This window comes from Pelophylax lessonae (assembly GCF_965119305.1).
Source record: "Pelophylax lessonae genome assembly, chromosome: 3".
NCBI lineage: Eukaryota > Metazoa > Chordata > Amphibia > Anura > Ranidae > Pelophylax > Pelophylax lessonae.
Genome location: NC_138770.1, coordinates 21,243,298 through 21,267,106, shown reverse-complemented (window position 1 = coordinate 21,267,106; position 23,809 = coordinate 21,243,298). Strand labels below are relative to the sequence as shown.

The following is a 23,809-nucleotide window of genomic DNA, read 5'->3' as shown; positions in this document are numbered from 1 at the left end:
GGCGGTTAGTGTGCCCCCTGTATGCTGGTGTTACGTGCAGGAGGATTCTACATACAGGAAGATACTATGCACAGGGTTCAGGAGGATGCCACATGCAGGGTTCAGGAGGATGCCACGTGCAGGGTTCAGGAGGATGCCATGTGCAGGGTTCAGGAGGATGCCACGTGCAGGGTTTAGGAGGAAGACAGGAGTTCACTTGTACAAGACCCAGAGGAGTCAATGGGCCCTTCTGAGGAGTGTGAGGAGTCTCAACCTAGTTGTAGCTCTCAAGGGTTGGAAAGTGAATCTGAACCCAGAGATGAGGTGTCATTAAGGCTACGAAGGGAAATACACCACCAAAGAGACTGATGTATGATACCCTAGGAGAGAGTTCTGAAGAACAAATTGTAACGCCCCAACGCCCCACACAAGTAACTGCCTCTTCTGTTGGGATTCCCAAGGAAGATGATCTTATTCTACCCACTGACACTATTAGGTTGGCCACTGATTTCTTGTTGGCCTATTGTGAGAGTGACTCAGACCTTTCTAGTAATTTGTATAGTCAGCTGTTTGAAGGTGAATTTATTGACCAGTTGTCAGCTGCTATTAGTTTTACACAAGACGGCTGTTAGTTGTAATTATGTGGTACTTTATATCTCAATGGAGTCTCCCACTTAGGAGTCCCATCATCTTTGGGGACCAAAGACATTCAAGTGGGGGGAGGATGTAGCCAAGTGAAGAAATCGCTACCAGCATAATTAAGGCTGATATACTGTTCCTTTAAGTTTGTTGCTTATTTTGAGGTTCTCCTGAAGAGTGGCGTGTTGGATTGTGGAATATATAGTCCAGTGGAGGATGAAGACTGCGCAAAGTGGGCTGGGTGGAACTATCCTCCCAGGGAGCTGCGGGTTCCGTGGGGGACTATGGGAGAGTCTATAAAAAGGGGCGGAGTTGGATGTTCGCTCTCTTGCCTCGGGGATCGCGTGCGGTGTGGATGTGCCGGAGAATCGCTGTGGAGAGCAGAGCGAGTAGAGGCTGTGGCCTAGTGCGGAGACACCTTGGAGAGGTGGCGGATGTCACAGAGGAGTGACTGATCGAGAGTGGAGACACCTTGGAGAGGTGGCGGACGTTACAGAGAGGTGATCAGCTTGGTGCGGAGGACTGTCAGAGGATTGGGTGAGAGATACCTAATTGTAGTGAGCACAGCAGCTCACGGACACAGTGAAAGGGCCTGTGACACAGCAGAGACACAGAGAGGACTTTAATGTAGTGGAGCGGTTGCCATGGGACACTCCTGATCTTTCATAGTGCTTGGCGAATCGGGAGGCCTCATCTGTACACATACAGTGGTTTATACTGACTTCATTTTGAGACAGAGCCTGAATTACAAATACCCCTTTTTCCCTTTGGATTACAAATATCATTCACGGAATGATTAGAGCTCCTACTGCTGGCGAAGATTAGCAAGGCCATGCCCAAGATCAGCATGCCCTCCCGAAAATCGGTTAACAAGTCACAAGTTTCCTGAAAAAGTAGACTTGATGTTCATTGGGGCAATACATGTTCACAAGGGTCATTGGTCGGCAGGCCCGGACTGGCCATCGGGCAGATCGGGCATATTCCCGGTGGGCCGTGGCGCCGGCTCTCACTCAGTCTGGCTCCTCACAGTAGAAGGTAGAAGTCAGACGTTCATTTCCCTGATTCCCTCACTGCGGCGGCCATGGCCAGTGTACTTGCCAGCTACACCGGCTCCGCGGCCAATCAGCCTTCAGGATCAGGATGTGAGTAACACCCCCCTGAGCAGAAGGCTGATTGACGGCGGAGCTGGAAGTCAAGAGAAGTATGTTCCTGAAGTATGTCAGTGTGTGTTCCTTCCCACCGCGCGGCCAGCAGCACAGCCCGCACTCACAGCATCGGCCATCCAAGCAAGCAGCTGCAGATTGCAGCTCCTTCACTCCGACTCCGGGCTGCTCGCGGGGGGCGGTGGAGGCGGCCGGCCGGGAAAAGAAGGTAAGTGCGACTCCTCACTCCAGTGCCTGCAGTGCTGTGCAGCCCCGATGTCACCGGCCGTGTGTACTGAATAGGAGGGGGATGGGGCGGCTTCATATAGAGGATTTGATGTTTCCCTATTCTGGCTCCTGCTGCCGCTGGATGGATGCCTGATTCTCCTCCTCCCTTCTGCAGGCATTCTGCGGCTGCAGGAGAAATATGGAAATATAAATTTCTCTATATGCAGCTGTCCCATCCCCCTCCTATACAACTTCTTTTACTGCCCCCCCAGTGCGCTTTACCCCCCCCCAGTGATCTTAACCCTCCCCCAGTGCTCTTAGCCCCCCAGTGCTCTTAGCCCCCCTGTGCTCTTAACCCCCCTGTGCTCTTAACCCCCCTGTGCTCTTAACCCCCCTGTGCTCTTTAGTCCCCCCCCCGTGCTCTTCAAGTCCCCCTATGCTCTCTGGCTCCCCCTGTGCTCTCCACCCCCCCCCCTGTGCTCCCTGGCTCCCCCCTAAGTGATTTCCAGTTTCCCCCCAGTGCTCTGCAGTTCCCCCCCATGCTCTCCATCCCCTGGTTTTCCCTGCCCGCCCACCCCCCCAGTGCTATCCACACCCTGCACCTTCCAACCCCCCTGCAATGCTTTCCAAACCCCCCCCCCCTTAATTCTCTCCAGTCCCCCCCCCCCCCCTTGCCCTTCAGCTCCTCCAGTGCTATCTGCCTTCCCTGTGCTCTCCAGCCCCCCTAGTGTCCTTCTATCTTCTATCATGTCTGCAGTCTCTGACCTTCTCTTGTATCACATCTGCAGTCTCTCCTGTATCATGTCTGCAGTCTCTGACCATCTCCTCTATCATGTCTGCAGTCTCTGACCATCTCTTGTATCATGTCTGCAGTCTCTGACCATCTCTTGTATCATGTCTGCAGTCTCTGACCATCTCCTGTATCATGTCTGCAGTCTCTGACCATCTAATGTATCATGTCTGCAGTCTCTGACCATCTCTTGTATCATGTATGCAGTCTCTGACCATCTCTTGTATCATGTCTGAAGTCTCTGACCATCTCTTGTATCATGTCTGCAGTCTCTGACCATCTCTTGTATCATGTCTGCAGTCTCTGACCATCTCCTGTATCATGTCCTCAGTCTCTGACCATCTCCTGTATAGTTTCCTCAGTCTCTGACCATCTCCTGTATAGTTTCCTCAGTCTCTGACCATCTCCTGTATCATGTCCTCAGTCTCTGACCATCTCCTGTATCATGTCCGTAGTCTCTGACCATCTCTTGTATCATGTTTGCAGTCTCTGACCATCTCTTGTATCATGTTTGCAGTCTCTGACCATCTCCTGTACTATGTCCAGCGGGAACACTCTGCAGCCACACCGCACAGCACACCCAAGGTAAGTGAAGGACTGGAGAGAGGAGTGACTTCTACTTAGGGATTTCTTTTGCAGATAGGCTGGGCTGGCACTGGCAGCAACAATTTTATTCAAAGAAATAAGGATTTCTTCTGCAAATAGGCTGGCACTGGCAGCAACAATTTAATTCAAATCAGGATTTCTTCTGCAAATAGGCTGGCCAGGTCAGCCTATTTTCAGAAGAAATCCTGATTTGAATAATTTTTTTGCTGCCAGTGCCAGCCTACCAGGGGCTGATCTGAGATGTGAAGGTGCAGGAATTGGGGCTGATCTGAGGTGTGAAGGTGCAGGAATTGGGGCTGATCTGAGGTGTAAAGGTGCAGGAATTGGGGTGATCTGAGGTGAGGAAGGTGCAGGAATTGGGCTGATCTGAGGTGTGAAGGTGCAGGAATTGGGGTGATCTGAGGTGTGATAGTGCAGGAATTGGGGTGATCTGATGTGTGAAGGTGCAGGAATTGGGGTGATCTGATGTGTGAAGGGTGAAGGTGCAGGAATTGGGGTGATCTGAGGTGTGATAGTGCAGGAATTGGGACTGATCTGATGTGTGATAGTGCAGGAATTGGGACTGATCTGCTTCATACTATTTTTAGGACTCAACCATCAAAACAGGATTTAAAGTAAGACAAAAAAAACAGCATCATATGGCAGCTCTGATCTAAATTGAAGATTAAACTAAAAAAGGTACCGTAATCGAATCCACATATCCTGGAACATTAAATCCTGTCATCAACCATAACGACGAACGTCACGCCCCACCACGCCCCAGTCACGCCCCCCCGCGGGCTGCTCAGTCCAAAATGCCCGGGCCTATTTTTTGTCCCAGTCCGGGCCTGTTGGTCGGGACACTTATGTGCCCTTTAAGAAAACATATCGCCCCTCAGGTCAATCAGTGAGTCTGAAATCGTAAAAGGAATGTGCTTAGATCGCAAGATGGACACCCCCTTGGTTTTAGAATGCAGGTTTGTGGCATGGACCACTGTAGGAAATGTTTTGTTCGTGAGTCTTGGAATAGTGTCTGGGCGGAAATGGGTCTCTTGTATAACAATTAGTGATCGACCGATATCAGTTTTTCGTTGCCGATACCGATATTTTGCCGATTGCATATTGGTATCGTCCGATATTGGCCGATATTTTCACACATGTAAAATTTTGCCAAAATAACACAAATTTCGACACAAATCTCTTAACAAACATGTTAATCTTTGTTTATTAACATTTTTATCATTAAGTGCTCGTTCTTCACACCTTAACTGCATAAAAACTGATAGGAAAACTTCAATTGCAGGGACATTTGCATTTCAGATCATCTGATTGATGCGTTAATGCATAATAAAGTGCTGCAGTAGTGGACTCGCTCACTGCAATATTTTTTATTCACTACTGCAGTGCAGTCAGTGCAAAACTGCTAGAAAAAAAGCTAGGCAACAACAGCTACACAATAAATACACACTGCACAACTGCTATAAAAAGAGCAAGGCAACAGCTAGACATGTCACAGTGGATTGGACTGGACTGGACTCTGAGTCAGTGGAGGACTACCTCTATGAGCAGTATGGCACTCACTGCAATTACTGCAGTCAGTGCAATACTGGTAGAAAAAAAGCAAGGCAACAGCGACATATGTCACAGTGGATTAGACTGGAGTCAGTGGAGGACTATCTGCAGTATGGCACTCACTGCAACTACTGCAGTTATTGATCCCATGCTTACACTGTTTTTGCAAGTGTTGCACAGTGCTGCTGATTTTCCTGGAGATGGAGAAGAGAAATACTCCCAGACCACACTTTTAATTTTTCTATCTGCATCCATCTCCATTGAAAATTGAAAGACACAAATGGAATTGAATCTAGGCTTAAAAAAAACTGACTGGCTGGCACCCTGTGGTGATGAGTGGCTGGCATCCTTCCGTGGGTGGCTGGCTGGCTGGCACCCTTTGGTGGGTGTTTGCCTGACACCCTATGGTGGGTGGGTGGCTGGCATCCTGTTGTGGGTGACTGGCTGGCTGGCACCCTGTGGTGCATGGGTGGCTGGCATCCTGTGGTGGGTGGCTGGCTGGCACCCTTTGGTGGCTGGCTGGCACCCTTTGGTGGCTGGCTGGCACCCTTTGGTGAGTGGCTTGCTTGCACCCTTTGGTGGGTGGCTGGCTGGCACCCTTTGGTGGATGGGTGGCTGGCACCCTTTGGTGGGTGGATGGATGGCACCCTTTGGTGGGTGGCTTGCTGGCAACCTTTTGGTTGGTGTCTAGCTGGCTGGCACCCTTCAGTGGGTGGCTGGCTGGCACCCTTTGGTGGCTGGCTGGCTTGCTGACCACCTTTGGTGGGTGGCTGGCTGGCACCCTTTGGTGGCTGGCTGGCACCCTATGGTGGGTGGCTGGCTGGCTGGCACCCTTTGGTGGTGGCTGGCTGGCAGCCTGTGGTGGGTGGCTGTCTGGCACCCTTTGGTGGGTGGCTGGCTAGCTGGCACCCTGTGTGGTGGGTTGCTGGCTGGTACAGGCAGGGCCTGTGGCTGGCTGGACAGGCCTGTGGGTGTGTGCGGGTGGCTGGCTGGCACCGGGCAGCAGCTGTGGGTGGGTGGCCGCAGCGGCTGTGTTACACACTGTGCACTGTGACTGGTCACCGTACTTGTACTGTATGATTGATTTGAGAAGAATCACTCACTGTCCCAACTGTGCACTGCAGAGACTCCAGTATGTGGCTGTGGCGGCTGTAACACAAGTGTGCGCACTGTGAGACTCTAAAACTAGGCTAAGGGAGGTGGCCTAAAAAGGCCGCAGAAGCTGTCCCAGACTCCCAGTGCGCGGAGGCACGTGGCGCAACATACACGATAACGTCACGGCAATATTGGTAACCGCCGGGCCGATTCTGATATATCAGGGAAAGTGCATATCAGCCCCCGATATATTGGTGTTGCCGATAATCGGTCGATCCCTACTCCAAACTGCGGCCCAGGGGCCAGATTCCCTTTGCACAAAAGTTATTGTGTCTGCAAACGGTGGGATATTTTTATAGAATTTTAATTTTTTTAAAATGTTTTCTAGTACTGGCGGCAATCAGCGACTTATAGCGGGACTGCGACATTGCGGTGGACAAATCGTACAGTAAACTGTTACTTTTTTGGGGACCAGTGATCAGTGCTAAAAAATATGCACTGTCACTGTACTAATGACACTGGCAGGGAAGGGGTTAACTTCAGGGGGGGATCAAAGGGGTAAATGTTTTTCTTAGGGAGTGCTTACTCACTGTGGGGGAGGTGCTTTAACTGTGGGAAGGCAGAGATCTGTGTTCCTGCTTAGCAGAAACACACAGGAAGCTCGGGTTGCCACCTTATCTTCAAGCCAAACCCGAACACTTTAGCCGTGCACGGCAACATTTTATCTTTAAGTAAGGAACGCTGAATGGTGATCTGCCTTGTTTACATTGGCAGATCACTGTTCTGCCTCTCCCAGGAATGACTGCTGGGTGCTGACGGACATCGGGTCCGCTGGACCCGCTGATTGGCTCCTGCTGGGCACCGGTTGCACGTGTGCATGACCCAGACTCGGAAATGCAGCTGACGTACGTGGGGTGGTCAAAGAAAAAAGTCTCCCTGATAAAGAGAGAGGCTATGACCTGGTGGATTGTATGCAGAACTCCTTGGCCCAGCTGAGGACATTTAAGGCCTTAAGATTGAAGATGTGGTGGATGTCTCCTTTTGGTTTGGGAACTGTGGACAGAGAAGAACTCCTGGAACTCTTCTGGCCTTAACTTAGTGAGATAGAGTTTGGAAGACTAATGTCATAGACAGGTTGCCAAAAAGTTTAGGGCTTTAAGCCTAGTACACGCAACGAATTTCCGCCGACCGGTCGCCCGTCTTTTGTCCAGAGTTGTTTTGTTGGTTGGAATGTACCTAGACTGCACACGAATTTTCCTGCACGACAAAATTCTATTTCAGAAGTGATGTCATGTGTTGGATTGCTTTCTTTGTGTTCTTTCTTCTCTGAGCATGCCCAGTCTTGCTCATAAGATTTTTCCCTGTCGAAATCTGTACTGACTGCATGAAAATCGGACGTGTTTTGACGGAGAACAAAAATTTTATAGCCTGCACACCAGAATTTTTTCGGCCGAAAAGTCGGAGTCGGTTGTCAGAAGCATCATACTAACAAGCCGAAAATCGGCAGATCGGTCGTCGGACGAAAATTCCCGGCCAAATTTCGACGCGTGTGTACGAGGCTTTAGAAAGGGCCTCCAATGGCTGTCAATGTGGTGCCTTCTCCACTCTCCATCTCACTAATAAAACCCCAATGGATGACTCTCTATGAACTGATCACATTCCAATCACCGATCATCTAATCATTGGTAAAAAAGAAGACTCTGCACAGAATATTGTACGAAGCGTTTTTATTGGACAAGATCAGAATAAGCGATTACCACACAGTAATGATATGAATAAAATAAAGCTTAAATCTTTTATAATAGAATTAACAAATGTGTCAAATGTATTAATAATCATACATTGGTTGCACCAATAAAAAGCCGGCTACTTCAATAAATCTAGCTCATGTATTGCCATGATTGTCCATCTGTTGCCCACTTGTAATATGATGATTGCCCACTTGTTGCCCCATGTATTGTCATGGTTTCCCGCCTGTTGCCACATGTGGGGAGGGATCGGTAAAGGTAGACAGTAGAGTCATGATTTTACCACCCCCTTAACCTTAAATGGCAGCCGGATGGGGCGGTACACATGGCACTGCAATTTGTAGCTGCTGCAAACCTCACCCCCCCCCCGGTCACATTGGGCAATGCTATTCAACTGAATGGGGTTGTGCCGCAACAGCCCCGATGCATATGGTTGCGGCGTATTGGCGTGGGCTATACAGAGTTAACATAAGGTCTCCCAGCTGCCTGCCAACCCCACAGCGGGTCAGAGGGCGATGCGGGTGTAAACCAACCCCGAGTGGACTGTGGTGGATTCACAGCTCCATTCGGGTCTCCGAAGTAGTAACCCAGAAGTGGCAGCACAACGTCATGTTCGGGTTATGCAACGTCACGACGGCGCCGAATTCAAACATCTGTCACTATTCAGAAATGCATATTTCAGCATATTGAATAGAGTGAAAGCGGGGGAGGGGGTTGGGGTCTTTTAGACCCCCGATCCCTTCTTAAAGAGTACCTGTCACTGACTATTACTGTCACATTCCTCCCCTCCCCCGGATCCCTCCATAAAGAGTACCTGTCACTGCCTATTACTGTCACATTCCTCCCCTCCCCCGGATCCCTCCATAAAGAGTACCTGTCACTGCCTATTACTGTCACATTCCCCCCTCCCCTGATCTCTCTATAAAGAGTACCTGTCACTGCCTATTACTGTCACATTTCCCCCCTCCCCCCGGTCCCTCCATAAAGAGTACCTGTCACTGACTATTACTGTCACATTCCCCCCTCCCCCCGATCCCTCCATAAAGAGTACCTGTCACTCCTATTACTGTCACATTCCCCCGATCCCTCCATAAAGAGTACCTGTCACTCCTATTACTGTCACATCCCCCCCGATCCCTCCATAAAGAGTACCTGTCACTCCTAATACTGTCACATTCCCCCCTCCCCCCGATCCGTCCATATATGAGTACCTGTCACTGCCTATTACTGTCACATTCCCCCCTCCCCCCGATCCCTCCATAAAGAGTACCTGTCACTCCTATTACTGTCACATCCCCCCCGATCCCTCCATAAAGAGTACCTGTCACTGCCTATTACTGTCACATCCCCCCCGATCCCTCCATAAAGAGTACCTGTCACTCCTATTACTGTCACATCCCCCCCGATCCCTCCATAAAGAGTACCTGTCACTCCTAATACTGTCACATTCCCCCCTCCCCCCGATCCGTCCATATATGAGTACCTGTCACTGCCTATTACTGTCACATTCCCCCCTCCCCCCGATCCCTCCATAAAGAGTACCTGTCACTCCTATTACTGTCACATCCCCCCCGATCCCTCCATAAAGAGTACCTGTCACTGCCTATTACTGTCACATCCCCCCCGATCCCTCCATAAAGAGTACCTGTCACTCCTATTACTGTCACATTCCCCCCCTCCCCCCGATCCCTCCATAAAGAGCACCTGTCACTGCCTATTACTGTCACATTCCCCCCCTCCCCCCGATCCCTCCATAAAGAGTACCTGTCACTGCCTATTACTGTCACATTCCCCCCGATCCCTCCATAAAGAGTACCTGTCACTCCTATTACTGTCACATTCCCCCCGATCCCTCCATAAAGAGTACCTGTCACTGCCTATTACTGTCACATTCCTCCCCTCCCCCGGATCCCTCCATAAAGAGTACCTGTCACTGCCTATTACTGTCACATTCCTCCCCTCCCCAGGATCCCTCCATAAAGAGTACCTGTCACTGACTATTACTGTCACATTCCTCCCCTCCCCCGATCCATCCATAAAGAGTACCTGTCACTGCCTATTACTGTCACATTCCCCCCCTCCCCCCGATCCCTCCATAAAGAGTACCTGTCACTGACTATTACTGTCACATTCCTCCCCCCGATCCCTCCATAAAGAGTACCTGTCACTCCTATTACTGTCACATTCCTCCCCTCCCCCGGATCCCTCCATAAAGAGTACCTGTCACTGCCTATTACTGTCACATTCCCCCCTCCCCCCAATCCCTCCATAAAGAGTACCTGTCACTCCTATTACTGTCACATCCCCCCCGATCCCTCCATAAAGAGTACCTGTCACTGCCTATTACTGTCACATTCCCCCCCTCCCCCCGATCCCTCCATAAAGAGTACCTGTCACTGCCTATTACTGTCACATTCCCCCCCTCCCCCCGATCTCTCCATAAAGAGTACCTGTCACTGCCTATTACTGTCACATTCCCCCCCTCCCCCCGATCCCTCCATAAAGAGTACCTGTCACTGACTATTACTGTCACATTCCTCCCCCCGATCCCTCCATAAAGAGTACCTGTCACTCCTATTACTGTCATATTCCCCCCGATCCCTCCATAAAGAGTACCTGTCACTGCCTATTACTGTCACATTCCCCCCGATCCCTCCATAAAGAGTACCTGTCACTGCCTATTACTGTCACATTCCTCCCCGATCCCTCCATAAAGAGTACCTGTCACTGTCTATTACTGTCACATTCCTCCCCTCCCCCCGATCCCTCCATAAAGAGTACCTGTCACTGCCTATTACTGTCACATTCCCCCCGATCCCTCCATAAAGAGTACCTGTCACTCCTATTACTGTCACATTCCCCCCGATCCCTCCATAAAGAGTACCTGTCACTGCCTATTACTGTCACAAGGGATGTTTACATTCCTTCTCACACCAATAAAAGTCATCAAATTTTTTTTTTTATTTTACAATTATGCTAAAATTAAAAAGTTAAATAAAATAAATAGGAAAAAAAATAATTTTTAAGCGCCCCATCGCCGTGAGCTCACGCACAAAAGAAAACGCATACGTAAGTCGCGCCCACAAATGAAAACGGCGTTCAAACCACACATGTGAGATATCACCGCAATCGCCAGAGTGAGAGAAATAATTAAATAAAAAGATCTCCTCTGTAACTCTAAACTGGTAACTGCTTAAAATTTCTAAAGTGTCGTCTATGGAGATTTTTATGTACCGTAGTTTGTCGTCATTCTGCGGGTGTGCGCAATTTTATACCGGAACACGTTAGGTATCTATTTACTCGGTGTGACATCATCTTTCACATTATACAAAAAAATTGGGATAACTTTACTGTTATTTTTAAATGCGGTGAAATGTATTTATTCCAAAAAAATGGCGTTGGAAAGACCGCTGCGCAAATACCGCGTGACAAAAATATTTTGCAAAGACCGCAATTTTATTCTCCAGAGTCTTTACTAAAAATATATATATATATATAATGTTTGGGGGTTCCAAGTCATTTTCTAGCTATAATATTGATTTTAACATGTAAACCACGTGTCAGAAATGGGCTCAGTCCTTAAGGGGTTAGAATATTTCCCGCACTCTGAACATTAATAGGGAAGCTCACCTGTGTGTAATCTCTGATGGCGAAGAAGGTGTCCTTTACGATTAAAACATTTCCCGCACTCTGAACATGAATAGGGACGCTCACCTGTGTGTATTCTCTGATGGCTAAGAAGGGTTCCTTTTTTATTAAAACATTTCCCGCACTCTGAACATGAATAGGGATGCTCACCTGTGTGTATTCTCTGATGGCTAATAAGGCTGTTTTTGTGTTTAAAACATTTCCCGCACTCTGAACATGAATAGGGAACCTCAGCTATGTGTGTTCTCTGATGCGTAAGAAGGACTCCTTTATCCTTAAAACATTTCCCGCACTCTGAACATGAATAGGGGCGCTCACCTGTGTGTATTCTCTGATGCCTAATAAGGACTCCTTTGTCACTAAAACATTTCCCGCACTCTGAACATAAATAGGGATGCTCACCTGTGTGTATTCTCTGATGGCGAAGAAGGTTTCTTTTTTCACTAAAACATTTCCCGCACTCTGAACATGAATTGGGACGCTCACCTGTGTGTATTCTCCGATGGCTAAGAAGGTTTCTTTTTTGACTAAAACATTTCCCACACTCAGAACATGAATAGGGACGCTCACCTGTGTGAGTTCTCTGGTGCTGAAGAAGGTAACCTTTTTGACTAAAACATTTCCCGCACTCTGAACATGACAATGAATTCTCTCCTGTATGGTATAAAGAAGATTCCCTGAGATGAGATGGTTTCCCGCACCCGTCGGCACTGTCAGATATTAGAGGACTATGTGAAGTATCAGGAGATTCCAATGATCTCCTCCAGTGGTGAGGTCTGTCATGTATATTATGAGGAACGGGATTTACTTCTGGAGAAGATGCCATGTCATTATCTTCTGTAGTCACATCTTCCTCCGATGTCCTTCTATTCCCACCACAGAGTCCGTCTGTCAGAAGACAAGAAAAATTACCAAGAGTTTTCCACACTCATATACACTGCTCAACACTTTATAATCAGAGTATAGCATCAAGTCAGGGAAACTCCTGGGATATTCATTTGGTCAGTCAAGTAGCAGAGGGGGTTGTTACCAACAGGTGCACTAGATGGGCAACAATAAGACGACCTCCAAAACAGGAATGGTTTTACAAGTGGAGGCCACTGACATTTTCCCTACTCATCTTTTCTGAGTGTTTGTCACTAGTTTTGCATTTGGCTGGAGTCAGTGTCACTACTGGTAGTATGAGGCCATACCTGGACCCTATAGAGGTTGCACAGGCAGTCCAACTCCTCCAGGATGGCACATCAATACCTCCCATTGCCAGAAGGTTTGCTGTGTCTCCCAGCACAGTCTCAGGAGCATGGAGGAGATTCCAGGAGACAGGCAGTTACTCTAGGAGAGCTGGACAGGGCCGTAGAAGGTCCTTAACCCATCAGCAGGACCGGTATCTGCTCCTTTGTGCAAGGAGGAACAGGATGAGAACTGCCAGAGCCCTACAAAATGACCTCCAGCAGGACACTGGTGTGAATGTCTCTGACCAAACAATCAGAAACAGACTTCATGAGGGTGGCCTGAGGGCCCGACGTCCTCTAGTGGGCGCTGTGCTCACTACCCGGCACTGTGGAGCTCGATTGGCATTTGCCATTGAACACCAGAATTGGCAGCTCCACCACTGGCACCCTGTGCTTTTCACAGATGAGAGCAGGTTCACCCTGAGCACATGTGACAGACGTGAAAGGGTCTGGAGAAGCCGTGGAGAACATTATGCTGCCTGTAACATCGTTCAGCATGGAGGGACGCACAGACCTCTACAGGCTAGACAATGGCACCCTGACTGCCATTAGGTATTGGGATGAAATCCTTGGACCCATTGTCAGACCCTATGCTGGTGCAGTGGGTCCTGGGTTCCTCCTAGTGCACAACAATGCCCGGCCTCATGTGGAGAGAGTATGCAGCCAGTTCCTGGAGGATGAAGGAATTGATACCACTGAATGGTCCCCACACTCGCCTGACCTGAATCCAATAGAACACCTCTGGGACATTCTGTTTCAGTCCATCCGATGCCACCAGGTTGTACCTCAGTCTGTTCAGGAGCTCAGTGATGTCCTGGTCCAGATCTTGGAGGAAATACCCCAGGACACCATCCATGGTCTCATTAGGAGCATGCCCCAACGTTGTCAGGCATGCATACAAGCATGTGGGGGTCATACACACTACTGAGGACCATTCTGAGGTCCTGCAATGACATTTCACCAAAATGGACTCGCCTGCTGCATCATTTTTTCACTTTGATTTTCGGGGTATCTTTGAGTTCAGCCCTCTGTAGGGTGATAATTTTCATTTCCATCAAACGATGTGGCATCCTTTCCTTCCTAACACATTACCCAGTCCATACCAGTATAGATCCTAGCACATTACCCAGTCCATACCAGTATAGACCCTAACACATTACCCAGTCCATACCAGTATAGATCCTAACACATTACCCAGTCCATACCAGTATAGATCCTAACGCATTACCCAGTCCATACCAGTATAGATCCTAACACATTACCCAGTCCATACCAGTATAGATCCTAACGCATTACCCAGTCCATACCTGTATAGATCCTTACACATTACCCAGTCCATACCAGTATAAATCCTAACACATTACCCAGTCCATACCAGTATAGATTCTAACGCATTACCCTGTCCATACCAGTATCTAGGTCCTGAATCTAGGGAAGCAACTGGCAACACTGAAAAGAATCTCCATACTGAAGGAGAGCTGGGAACGTACCCATCAGGTACAGGCAGGGGCCAGCACAGAGGAGGGCAGAGATACAAGGGTGAAGGCATCAGAGGGAGGGTAGAAGAGAACAAGGCACTTGTCATAATCTCACCACATAAGGCCGGCACTGTCATGCACCTGGGCTGGAGCACCCCAATAAATACGTCCCGTTGTGTGATGTTGGGGAATCCAGTCAGGGACAACATTGCTGGAGTAGAGCGACGCCCCTAGCTGCCAGGGGAAGAACTCCTCCAGTGGGGGCGGGAGCAAGGGAAAGGAAAGACAGGTTCTGGTGGTAAAGGACACAGAATGCAATCTGTCAAAAAGACCGTAGGTGCCGAGCTGTCTTTTTTTTTTCACTGGGTTCGGCACATCACGGATCTGTTGGACAGATTATTGGGTGGGGTTGGGGAAGACTCAGCTGTCATGGTACACGTGGGTACCAATGACAAAGTCAGAAGGAGATGGAGAGTCCTAAAAAACAATTTCAGGGACTTCAAAGTTAAGGACTAGGACCTACAAGGTAGTATTTTCAGAAATACTACCTGTACCTCGAGCCACACCAGAGAAGCAGGGGGAGATGAGGGAAGTAAACAAGTGGCTGAGGAGCTGGTGTAGTAAGGAGGGTTTTGGGTTCCTAGAGAACTGGGCTTACTTCTCAGTCGGCTACCGACTCTTTAGTAGTGACGGATTGCACCTAAATGGGGAGGGTGCAACCGTACTGGGTGAGAAGATGGCCAACAAGTTAGAGGGGCTTTTAAACTAGGTGATGGGGGAGGGTACCGATGTAGAATTAGCCAGCAGGGAGCAAGGTTCAGCGGGCACAAATGGGGACATTAGCGGTAGGGTGTGCAGAGTTCCTAAACCCAAGGTGGGTATGGGGAAAAAATCACAAGAGCAGCCTAAAAACAACATCAAATGAGGATATAGTATCAAACCGGTCAAAATTACGAGGTTTGTATACCAATGCTAGAAGCCTGGCCAACAAGATGGGAGAGTTGGAGCTGCTGATGTATGAGCATGACTAAGATTTTGTGGTGATTTTAGAGACTTGATTTGACAGCTCTCATGATTGGCTGGCGACCATTCAGGGGTACTCCCTTTATCGCAGAGATAGAGAAGGTAAAAAAAGGGGAGGGGTATGTCTGTATATTAAGAACAGTATACAGGTAAATATGAGGGACGATATTAATAATGGAGCTATGGATGAGGTAGAATTCCTATAGGTAGAACTTTAAAGGGAAGGCACTATGGGGAAAGTAATATTGGGTGTATGCTATAGGCCCCCCAACCAGAGGGAGGAGGGGGAGGCAGACCTCCTTTCACAGATTGGATTGGCAGCAAAGATGGGAAATGTCATTATAATGGGGGACTTTAATTATCCAGGTATAGACTGCGCAGAAGAAACCGCACATTCATCCAAGGCTCGGCAGTTCTTAAATGTTTTGCAGGACAATTTCATGGGTCAGATGGTGAATGCACCGACAAGAAACAATGCGGTACTAGACCTACTGATTACCAACAATACAGACCTGATCACGGATATAGAAATACGGGCCAAATTAGGAAACAGTGACCATAGGTCAATTGGTTTCAGTATTATTCATAGTAATAGGAAACACAAGGGTAATATAAGGACACTGAATTTCAAAAGAGCCAATTTCCCTAAACTGCGCTCTTTGCTAGAAAATATCAAATGGGATAGAACCCTGGGAACAAAGAACACGGAGGAAAAAGGGGAGTGCTTCAAGAGCATACTAAACAAAGGGATTGGCCAGTGCATTCCAAAAGGGAATACATTTAAAAGAGCAAAAATAAACCCAGGGTGGCTAAACTCCAACATAAAAATGCATATTAATACTGAAGAAAAGGCCTTCAAAAAATACAAGGCTGAGGGGTCATTGGCAGCATTCCAACATTACAAAGAGTGTAATAAGAAATGTAAAGGTGAAATCAAAGCAGCTAAAATAGAACACGAGAGACATATAGTGGAAGAGAGTAAAAAAAAAAAAAAAAAACAAGAAATTCTTTAAGTATATAAATAGTAAGAAAGCGAGACCAGAACACATTGGCCCCATAAAAGACAGCAAAGAGAATCTGGCCACAGAGGACAGAGAGAAAGCGGAAGTGCTAAATAATTTTTTCTCTTCAGTCTTCACAAAAGAATCGGGGGGCTACACTAACCCAGCTTGTAATGCTAAATGAAATAATACACCTCAGGAAATACCGCCATGGCTAACAGAAGATAGACTTAGAACTAAACTAGAGAAACTTAACATAAATAAATCACCAGGACCGGATGGCTTGCAACCGAGGGTTCATAAAGAGCTCAGCCAGGTGATAACCAGACCGTTATTCTTGATCTTTAAGGGTAGTCTACAGACGGGTATGGTGCCAGCTGATTGGAAAAAAGCCAACGTGGTACCAATATTTAAAAAATGTCCGAGAAATATCCCGGGTAACTATAGACCAGTCAGCCTAACATCAGTAGTCTGCAAGATTTTGGAGGGGATGTTAAGGGACCACATACAAGACTTTAGTAATGAAAACGGTATCAGTAGTAGTAATCAGCATGGATTCATGAAAAATCGTTCTTGCCAAACCAATCTATTAACCTTCTATGATGAAGTGAGTTGCCATCTAGGTAAAGGAAGGCCTGTGGATGAGGTGTATCTGGATAAAGGAAGGTCTGTGGATGTGGTGTATCTGGACTTTGCAAAGGCATTTGACACAGTTCCCCACAAATGCTTACTGTACAAACTAAGGTACCTAGGTATGGACCATAGGGTGAGTACCTGAATAGAGAACTGGCTCTAGGGGAGAGTCCAGAGGGTGGTGATAAATAGGAAGTACTTGGGAGGGTGTGGAAAGTGGGGTCCCCCAAGGATCTGTCCTGGGACCAATCCTGTTTAATTTATTAATAAACGACCTAGAGGAGGGGATATCTAGCACAATCTTTGTATTTGCGGATGATACTAAACTAAGCAGGCCAAATTCTTCTATGCCGGATGTGGTAACCTTACAAATGGACCTGAACAAAATAATGGGGGGGCAACTACATGGCAGATGGCAGTGGCCATTTACTAAAACTAGAGGGAAAACGGTTTAACCTTAAAATACGTAAGGGGTTCTTTACTGTCAGAGCAGTGGGGATGTGAAATTCTCTTCCACAAGCAGTGGTATCAGCGGGGAGCATCGATAGTTTCAAAAAACTATTAGATGGGCACCTTAAAGACCACAACATACAGGGGTATACAATGTACGTTAACATAAAACACACACACATCATAGGTTGAACTGGATGGATTGATGTCTTTTTTCATCCTCACCAACTATGTAACAGTATAGATTCTAATACATTACCCAGTCCATACCAGTATAGATGCTAACACATTACCCAGTCTATACCAGTATAGATGCTAACACATTACCCAGTCTATACCAGTATATATCCTAACACATTACCCAGTCCATACCAGTATAAATATCCAGCATGATATTTTTCCCGATTGAGATCTGATGTGTTTTCAAAGTGTTCCTTTCATTCTTTGGAGCAGTGTATGTTGGTTGAGCATTTCAAAGTGTAAAAGAGATCTGTGGTGGAACTGGGTGCAATCACAACACAAAACTATGACAACTAACCAGATCAATGATACCACCCAACCAAACATCACTAAGTAAGCTTTAACCCATTCTTCCATAATTACCTGAGCTGATATCTGGAGAAGTTTCTTCCTCTTTAACTGCGTCCATCATCCCAACCTCCTCTGTAAAATGCTGATCACCCCTCACATACGTCTTTTCCTTTATAACCTCAATTTGTACATTTATCATATCTTCATCCTAAACCAACAAAATGGCAGAAATAATAATAAATGTAAACAAAAAAATTATAATAATAGAAGAATGATATCTCTTAGGGCTTGGGATCACTTTCATACATTCTCATTCCCATCTACCTGATGATGGTGGGGGATGGTGTGACCTTCCTGTGTGGAATCCTGGTAATACGGAGGACGGGGACATCTCTCTGGTGCATTTCTGTAACTGGATGATTCCACCATGGTGTCCTGGTACTGCTTTCTGTGACCATTTGGAAACTCTGCCTCCTCCATTACAAAATCCTCATCATCCTCCTCTTTTATTTCTTCTTTAATGTTGACCTGTGTGGAATCCCGGGAATACAGAGGACGGGGACATCTCTCTGGTGGGTTCCTGGTATTAGGTGGCTCCATCATATCCTTGTGTCCTTCTGAAAACTCCTCCATCACTCCATACTCCTCATCCTCCTCTTTATACTCTTCTTTAACAACAATATTATAATCACAGAGGTTTCCACTCTGAATATATAATAAAACATTCATTGTAACAAACACACTTGTGTATAAATCATAACTATCAGTAATTGTTCCTCATCTACCTGATGATGGTGAGGGATGGTGTGACCTTCCTGTGTGGAATACCGGGAATACAGAGGACGGGGACATCTCTCTGGTGGGTTCCCATTACTGGATCCATCTGTAGGAAACACACACACTGACTGAATACATTGTTTCTATGTGTTTATCAGATGATGGGGGATCTAGGTGGATCCTCCGTACTGCTCTCTCCTTTACAATAAAGTCTCCTCTTTCCCGGTGATGTGAGGGGTGGCTGATTCTCCATCATGACGTCTTTGTAGAAGTGGATCTACAGATCCTCAAACATCAATCCATATACCCAAATAGTTTTTGTATTTAGTGGCCATCACTCACCTGTGCTGATATCTGGAGAAGATTCCTCCTCTTTAACTTTGTCCATCATCCCAACCTCTTCCCTGAACTGCTGATCACCCATCACATACGTCTCTTCTTCCTCTTTAACCTCATCTTTTATATCTATCAGATTTTCATTCTAAACAAGAAAAATAGCAGGGAATGGTTGCTTTAAAATGTGAGCACAAATAACCTTATACCTAAAAGTAGAATATATCTTCATACAGTCAGATCACTTTTATGATCTCGATATCCATCTTCACCTACCTGATGATGGTGAGGGATGGTGTGACCTTCCTGTGTGGAATCCCGGGAATACAGAGGACAGGGACATCTCTCTGGTGGGTTCTCATTACTGGATCCATCTGTAGGAAACACACACACTGACTGAATACATTGTTTCTATGTGTTTATCAGATGATGGGAGATCTAGGTGGAGCCTCCGTACTGCTCTCTCCTTTACAATAAAGTCTCCTCTTACCCGGTGATGCGAGCGGCGGCTGATTCTCCATCATGACGTCCTTGTAGAGATCCTTGTGCCCTATGAATCTTCTGAGAATCCTCCGCACCTCTCTGGTCAGGTCTGTGTTTTACTAATAAAAATAAGAGTGATGTCATGTGACCTCCCAGAATCCTCCTCACCTCTCCGGTCAGGTCTGTGCTTTATTAATAGAGATAAGAGCGATATCATGAGAGACGCAAAAGAAACCACGGTGGCAGCATTGGGTCTAAGTGAAAAGTGGGTGACAGAAGCATCAAATATGGGGTGTGAGGAGTGGAGATCTGCAATGTTGAATAAGGGAATGAGGAGTGGGGGACAACAGTGTCAGTGGGGGTTGTGGAATATAGGTGAGCAGTGTGGGAAGGGGGGTGAGGAGAGGGGAACAACAGTGTTGGATGAGGGATGAGAAGTAGGGAACAGGGGTGATAGATGGGGGTAAGGAATGGGGGACAGCGGTGTTAGATGGGGGGTGAGGAGTGGGGGACAGCGGTGTTAGATGGGGGTGAGGAATGGTGGACAGCAGTGATAGATGGGGGTGAGGAGTGGGGGACAGCGGTGTTAGATGGGGGGTGAGGAGTGGGGGCCCAGTTGGTGATGGGGTAGAGGACGGGATTAATGTTAGTAGTGACAAGGTAGGAAACCTGCTGAATATTTCCAGAGGTGAGTGTCGGGGTCAACCCGAGCTCTGCCTCTTCCCCAGATAGATTATGAGTACCTCGGCTCTGCCTGGTGAGGGCGCTACAGGAGAGCTGGAGGAAGTTTTGCTGCTCATCCTACTTATGTGATTTCACCGGGGGACTGCAATCTGATTCTCAGTGTTATGCGTTCCTCTGTTTCTGTTCCCCCGACATAAAACTGAAGGAGAACATTTCATTTATGTAATTAAATATTATATATAGAAAATAATATCTTATTACCTCCTCTGCTGCCACTTCCAGCTACATCTCCTCTCTACTTTCTCCCGACTCGCCTCTGAAATTCCTTTTTATAGCTGACATCACTTCCTGTCAGTATCTTACATTACTTCCTGTCAGTATCTTACATCACTTCCTGTCTGTGCGTTCTATCTGAGAGAAGTCAGGTCACCACCTTGTGGACCATATTGTAAGGTGACCAGATTTTTAAAATGAAAACCGGGGACATTTTTTTTTGGCAAATGGTAAACTATTTTATAAGCATATTTCCTTGAAATGATCTATGCGGAGTATGTGGGATGTGTTTATGGAATGATTGTATGATATATATGTTATTTCTCACATTTCATCCATGAGAAAAAAAAAAGATAAAGATACTTTTTAGAATTTTTGGGATAGGGCTACCAAATGTTAGGAAGATAAGATAGAGGAAAAACTTGGAGGGGGGGATGGGGCGGCTAAATTCAAATCCAATCCGGGCAGGAGTGATGATGTCACCCTCTCTGCAAAAGGTAAGAAATACTGCAGAGCTGCAATGTGCAAATAGTGGTGAATCACCCAATATATAATCATAATAAAATGTAAAATATGCACATGAATTGTACTATTTAGTATGATTATATAGGGGGGTCACAACTATTTGCACATTGCAGCTCTGCGATATTTCTTACCTTTTGCAGAGAGGGTGACACCATCACTACTATATTGTAATACATTGGTGGATTTGCACAGGATATTCATTTATAGGTTTTACCATTATAAGTCCATTTGTAGAATTTTATAGATGAAGTGTAGGGCAGTGCTGCATTTTTTGTTTTTTATTGTTGCGCGTTAGATGAGGGAACCAGCTAACAAGATTCTCTTATTGCTTTTGGGATTTTTTTTAGTTGCATGGTAGTAGTTTTACTTGATTTGTTATGTCCCCTGTGGACAGGTAACCAGTGGCCCTGCATATTGGTGGTCAGTGTACCCCCTGTATGCTGGCAGTCAGTGTGCCCCCTGTATGCTGGTGGTCAGTGTGCCCCTGTATGATGGTGGTCAATGTACCCCCTGTATGCTGGAGGTCAGTGTTCGCCGTGTATGCTGGTGGTCAGTGTGCCCCCTGTATGCTGGCGGTCAGTGTGCCCCCTGTATGCTGGTGGTCAGTGTGCCCCTGTATGATGGTGGTCAGTGTACCCCCTGTATGCTGGAGGTCAGTGTTCCCCCTGTATGCTGGTGGTCAGTGTGCCACTGTATGCTGGAGGTCAGTGTGCCCCTGTATGCTGGAGGTTAGTGTGCTCCTGTATGCTGGCGGTCAGTATGCCCCCTGTATGCTGGCGGTCAGTGTGCCCCCTGTATGCTGGCAGTCAGTGTGCCACTGTATGTTGGAGGTCAGTGTGCCCCCTGTATGCTGGTGGTCAGTGTGCCCCCTGTATGCTGGTGGTCAGTGTGTCCCCTGTATGCTAGTGGTCAGTGTGCCCCTGTACTGTATACTGGTAGTCAGTGTGCCTCCTGTATGCTGGTGATCAGTGTGCCCCCTGTATGCTGGTGGTCAGTGTGCCCCCTGTATGCTGGCGGTCAGTGTACCCCTTTATGCTGGTGGTCAGTGTGCCCCTTTATGCTGGTGTTCAGTGTGCCCCCTGTATGCTGGTGGTCAGTGTGCCTCCTGTATGCTGGTGGTCAGTGTGCCTCCTGTATGCTGGTGGTCAGTGTGCCCCTGTATCCTGGTGGCCAGTGTGCCCCCTGTATGCTGGTGGTCAGTGTGCCCCCTGTATGCTGGAGGTCAGTGTGCCCCTGTATGCTGATGGTCAGTGTGCCCCCTGTATGCTAGCGGTCAGTGTGCCCCTGTATGCTGGTGGTCAGTGTGCCCCCTGTATGCTGGTTGTCAGTGTGCCCCTGTATGCTGGTGCTACATGCAGGGTGCATGAGGATTCTACATACGTGAAGATACTATGCACAGGGTGAAGGAGGATGCCACGTACAGGGTGAAGGAGGATGCCACATGCAGGGTTCAGGAGGAAGACAGGAGTTCAATTGTACAAGACACAGAGGAGTCAATGGACCCTTCTGAGGAGTGTGAGGAGTCTCAACCTAGTTGTAGCTCTCAAGGGTTGGAAAGTGAATCTGAACCCAGAGATGGTTCGTTAAGGCTACGAAGGGAAATACACCCGCCAAAGAGACTGACGTATGATACCCTAGGAGAGAGTTATGAAGACCAAATTGTAATGCCCCAACGCCCCACACAAGTAACTGCCTCTTCTGTTGGGATTCCCAAGGAAGACAATCTTATTCCACCCGCTGACACTATTAGGTTGGCCACTGATTTCTTGTTGGCCTATTGTGAGAGTGACTCAGACCTTTCTAGTAATTTGTATAGTCAGCTGTTCCAAGGTGCATTTATTGACCAGTTGTCAGCTGCTATTAGTTCCACACAAAACTGCTGTTAGTTTTAATTCTGTGGTACTTTATATCTCAATGGAGTCTCCCACTTAGGAGTCCCATCATCTTTGGGGACCAAAGACATTCAAGTGGGGGGAGGATGTAGCCAAGTGAAGAAATCGTTACAAGCATAGTTAAGGCTTATATACTGTTCAGTCAGTGCGGAGTCAGATGTTCGCTCTCTTGCCTCGGGGACCGCGTGCGGTGTGGATGTGCCGGAGAACCGCTGTGGAGAGCAGAGCGAATAGAGGCTGTGGCCTAGTGCGGAGACACCTTGGAGAGGTGGCGGATGTCACAGAGGAGTGACTGATTTAGAGCGGAGACACCTTGGAGAGGTGGCGGACGTTACAGAGAGGTGACCAGCCTGGTGCGGAGGACTGTCGGAGAGCAGTGTAAGAGGATTGGGTGAGAGATACCTAATTGTAGTGAGCACAGCAGCTCACGGACACAGTGAAAGGGCCAGTGACGCAGCAGAGACACAGAGAGGACTTTAATGTAGTGGAGCGGATGCCATGGGACACTCCTGATCTTTCATATTGCTTGGCGAACCGGGAGGCCTCATCTATGCACATACAGTGGTTTATACTGACTTCATTTTAAACAGAGCCTGGATTACAAATACCCCTTTTTCTCTTTGGATTACAAATATCATTCACGGAATGATTAGAGCTCCTACTGCTGATGAAGATTAGCAAGGCCATGCCCAGGAAGAGACTAATTTAATTCATAGGAAAGGGGGCCCCCTATAGGTGATAGAGTGCACTCTTTCAGGTTATATTTAAGATTGATATGGATTCTCTTGAGATATATCCATGCAGCTGAGTTAGTCAGATCCAACTGTTTTATCTACAGTTAATATAGAGTCAAACGTCTGATTTGTCACTCTCACACATTTATAAGAGGAATTGAATCATTATTATATTCATATACTTATTCAGTTAGATATTGTTATATCTAGTTGTAGCTGACATTATTGGCGTATGAGATTCTGAGTCTTGGGCAAATCAGTGATTCTGGGACTTTAGGATTCAGAATCTCACTTTGATTCCTTACACTCATATTTCCTGCTGTGTTGAAACTAT

At 47.2% G+C, this 23,809-nt stretch overlaps 4 protein-coding genes across 4 annotated transcripts in view; 2 read left to right on the top strand and 2 right to left on the bottom strand.

The window, feature by feature from the left end:
* Positions 1-23,809, top strand: part of LOC309550245 (uncharacterized protein) — a gene marked incomplete at its 3' end in the record, with an annotated part of 2,091,994 nt that overhangs the window by 1,403,484 nt on the left and 664,701 nt on the right.
* LOC309548840 (uncharacterized protein) overlaps positions 1-23,809 on the top strand; it is a gene marked incomplete at its 3' end in the record, with an annotated part of 295,113 nt that overhangs the window by 54,480 nt on the left and 216,824 nt on the right. The gene's annotated exons all lie outside the window — the stretch shown is intronic.
* On the bottom strand, positions 11,392-12,063 carry LOC309548850 (uncharacterized protein; the record flags this gene model as incomplete). Its single annotated transcript, XM_082248785.1, has 1 exon — positions 11,392-12,063. A coding segment is annotated over one exon (672 nt), but the record flags the coding sequence as incomplete, so codon positions are not given.
* LOC309548848 (uncharacterized protein) overlaps positions 17,970-23,809 on the bottom strand; it is a gene marked incomplete at its 3' end in the record, with an annotated part of 248,873 nt that continues 243,033 nt past the window's right edge. Inside the window, exons 5-7 of the mRNA XM_082248783.1 lie at positions 18,560-18,657; positions 18,241-18,479; positions 17,970-17,982 (exon numbers count right to left, since the gene is read on the bottom strand). Of these exons, the coding sequence (XP_082104909.1) occupies positions 17,970-17,982; positions 18,241-18,479; positions 18,560-18,657 (350 nt within the window). The remainder of the gene's footprint in view (positions 17,983-18,240; positions 18,480-18,559; positions 18,658-23,809) is intronic.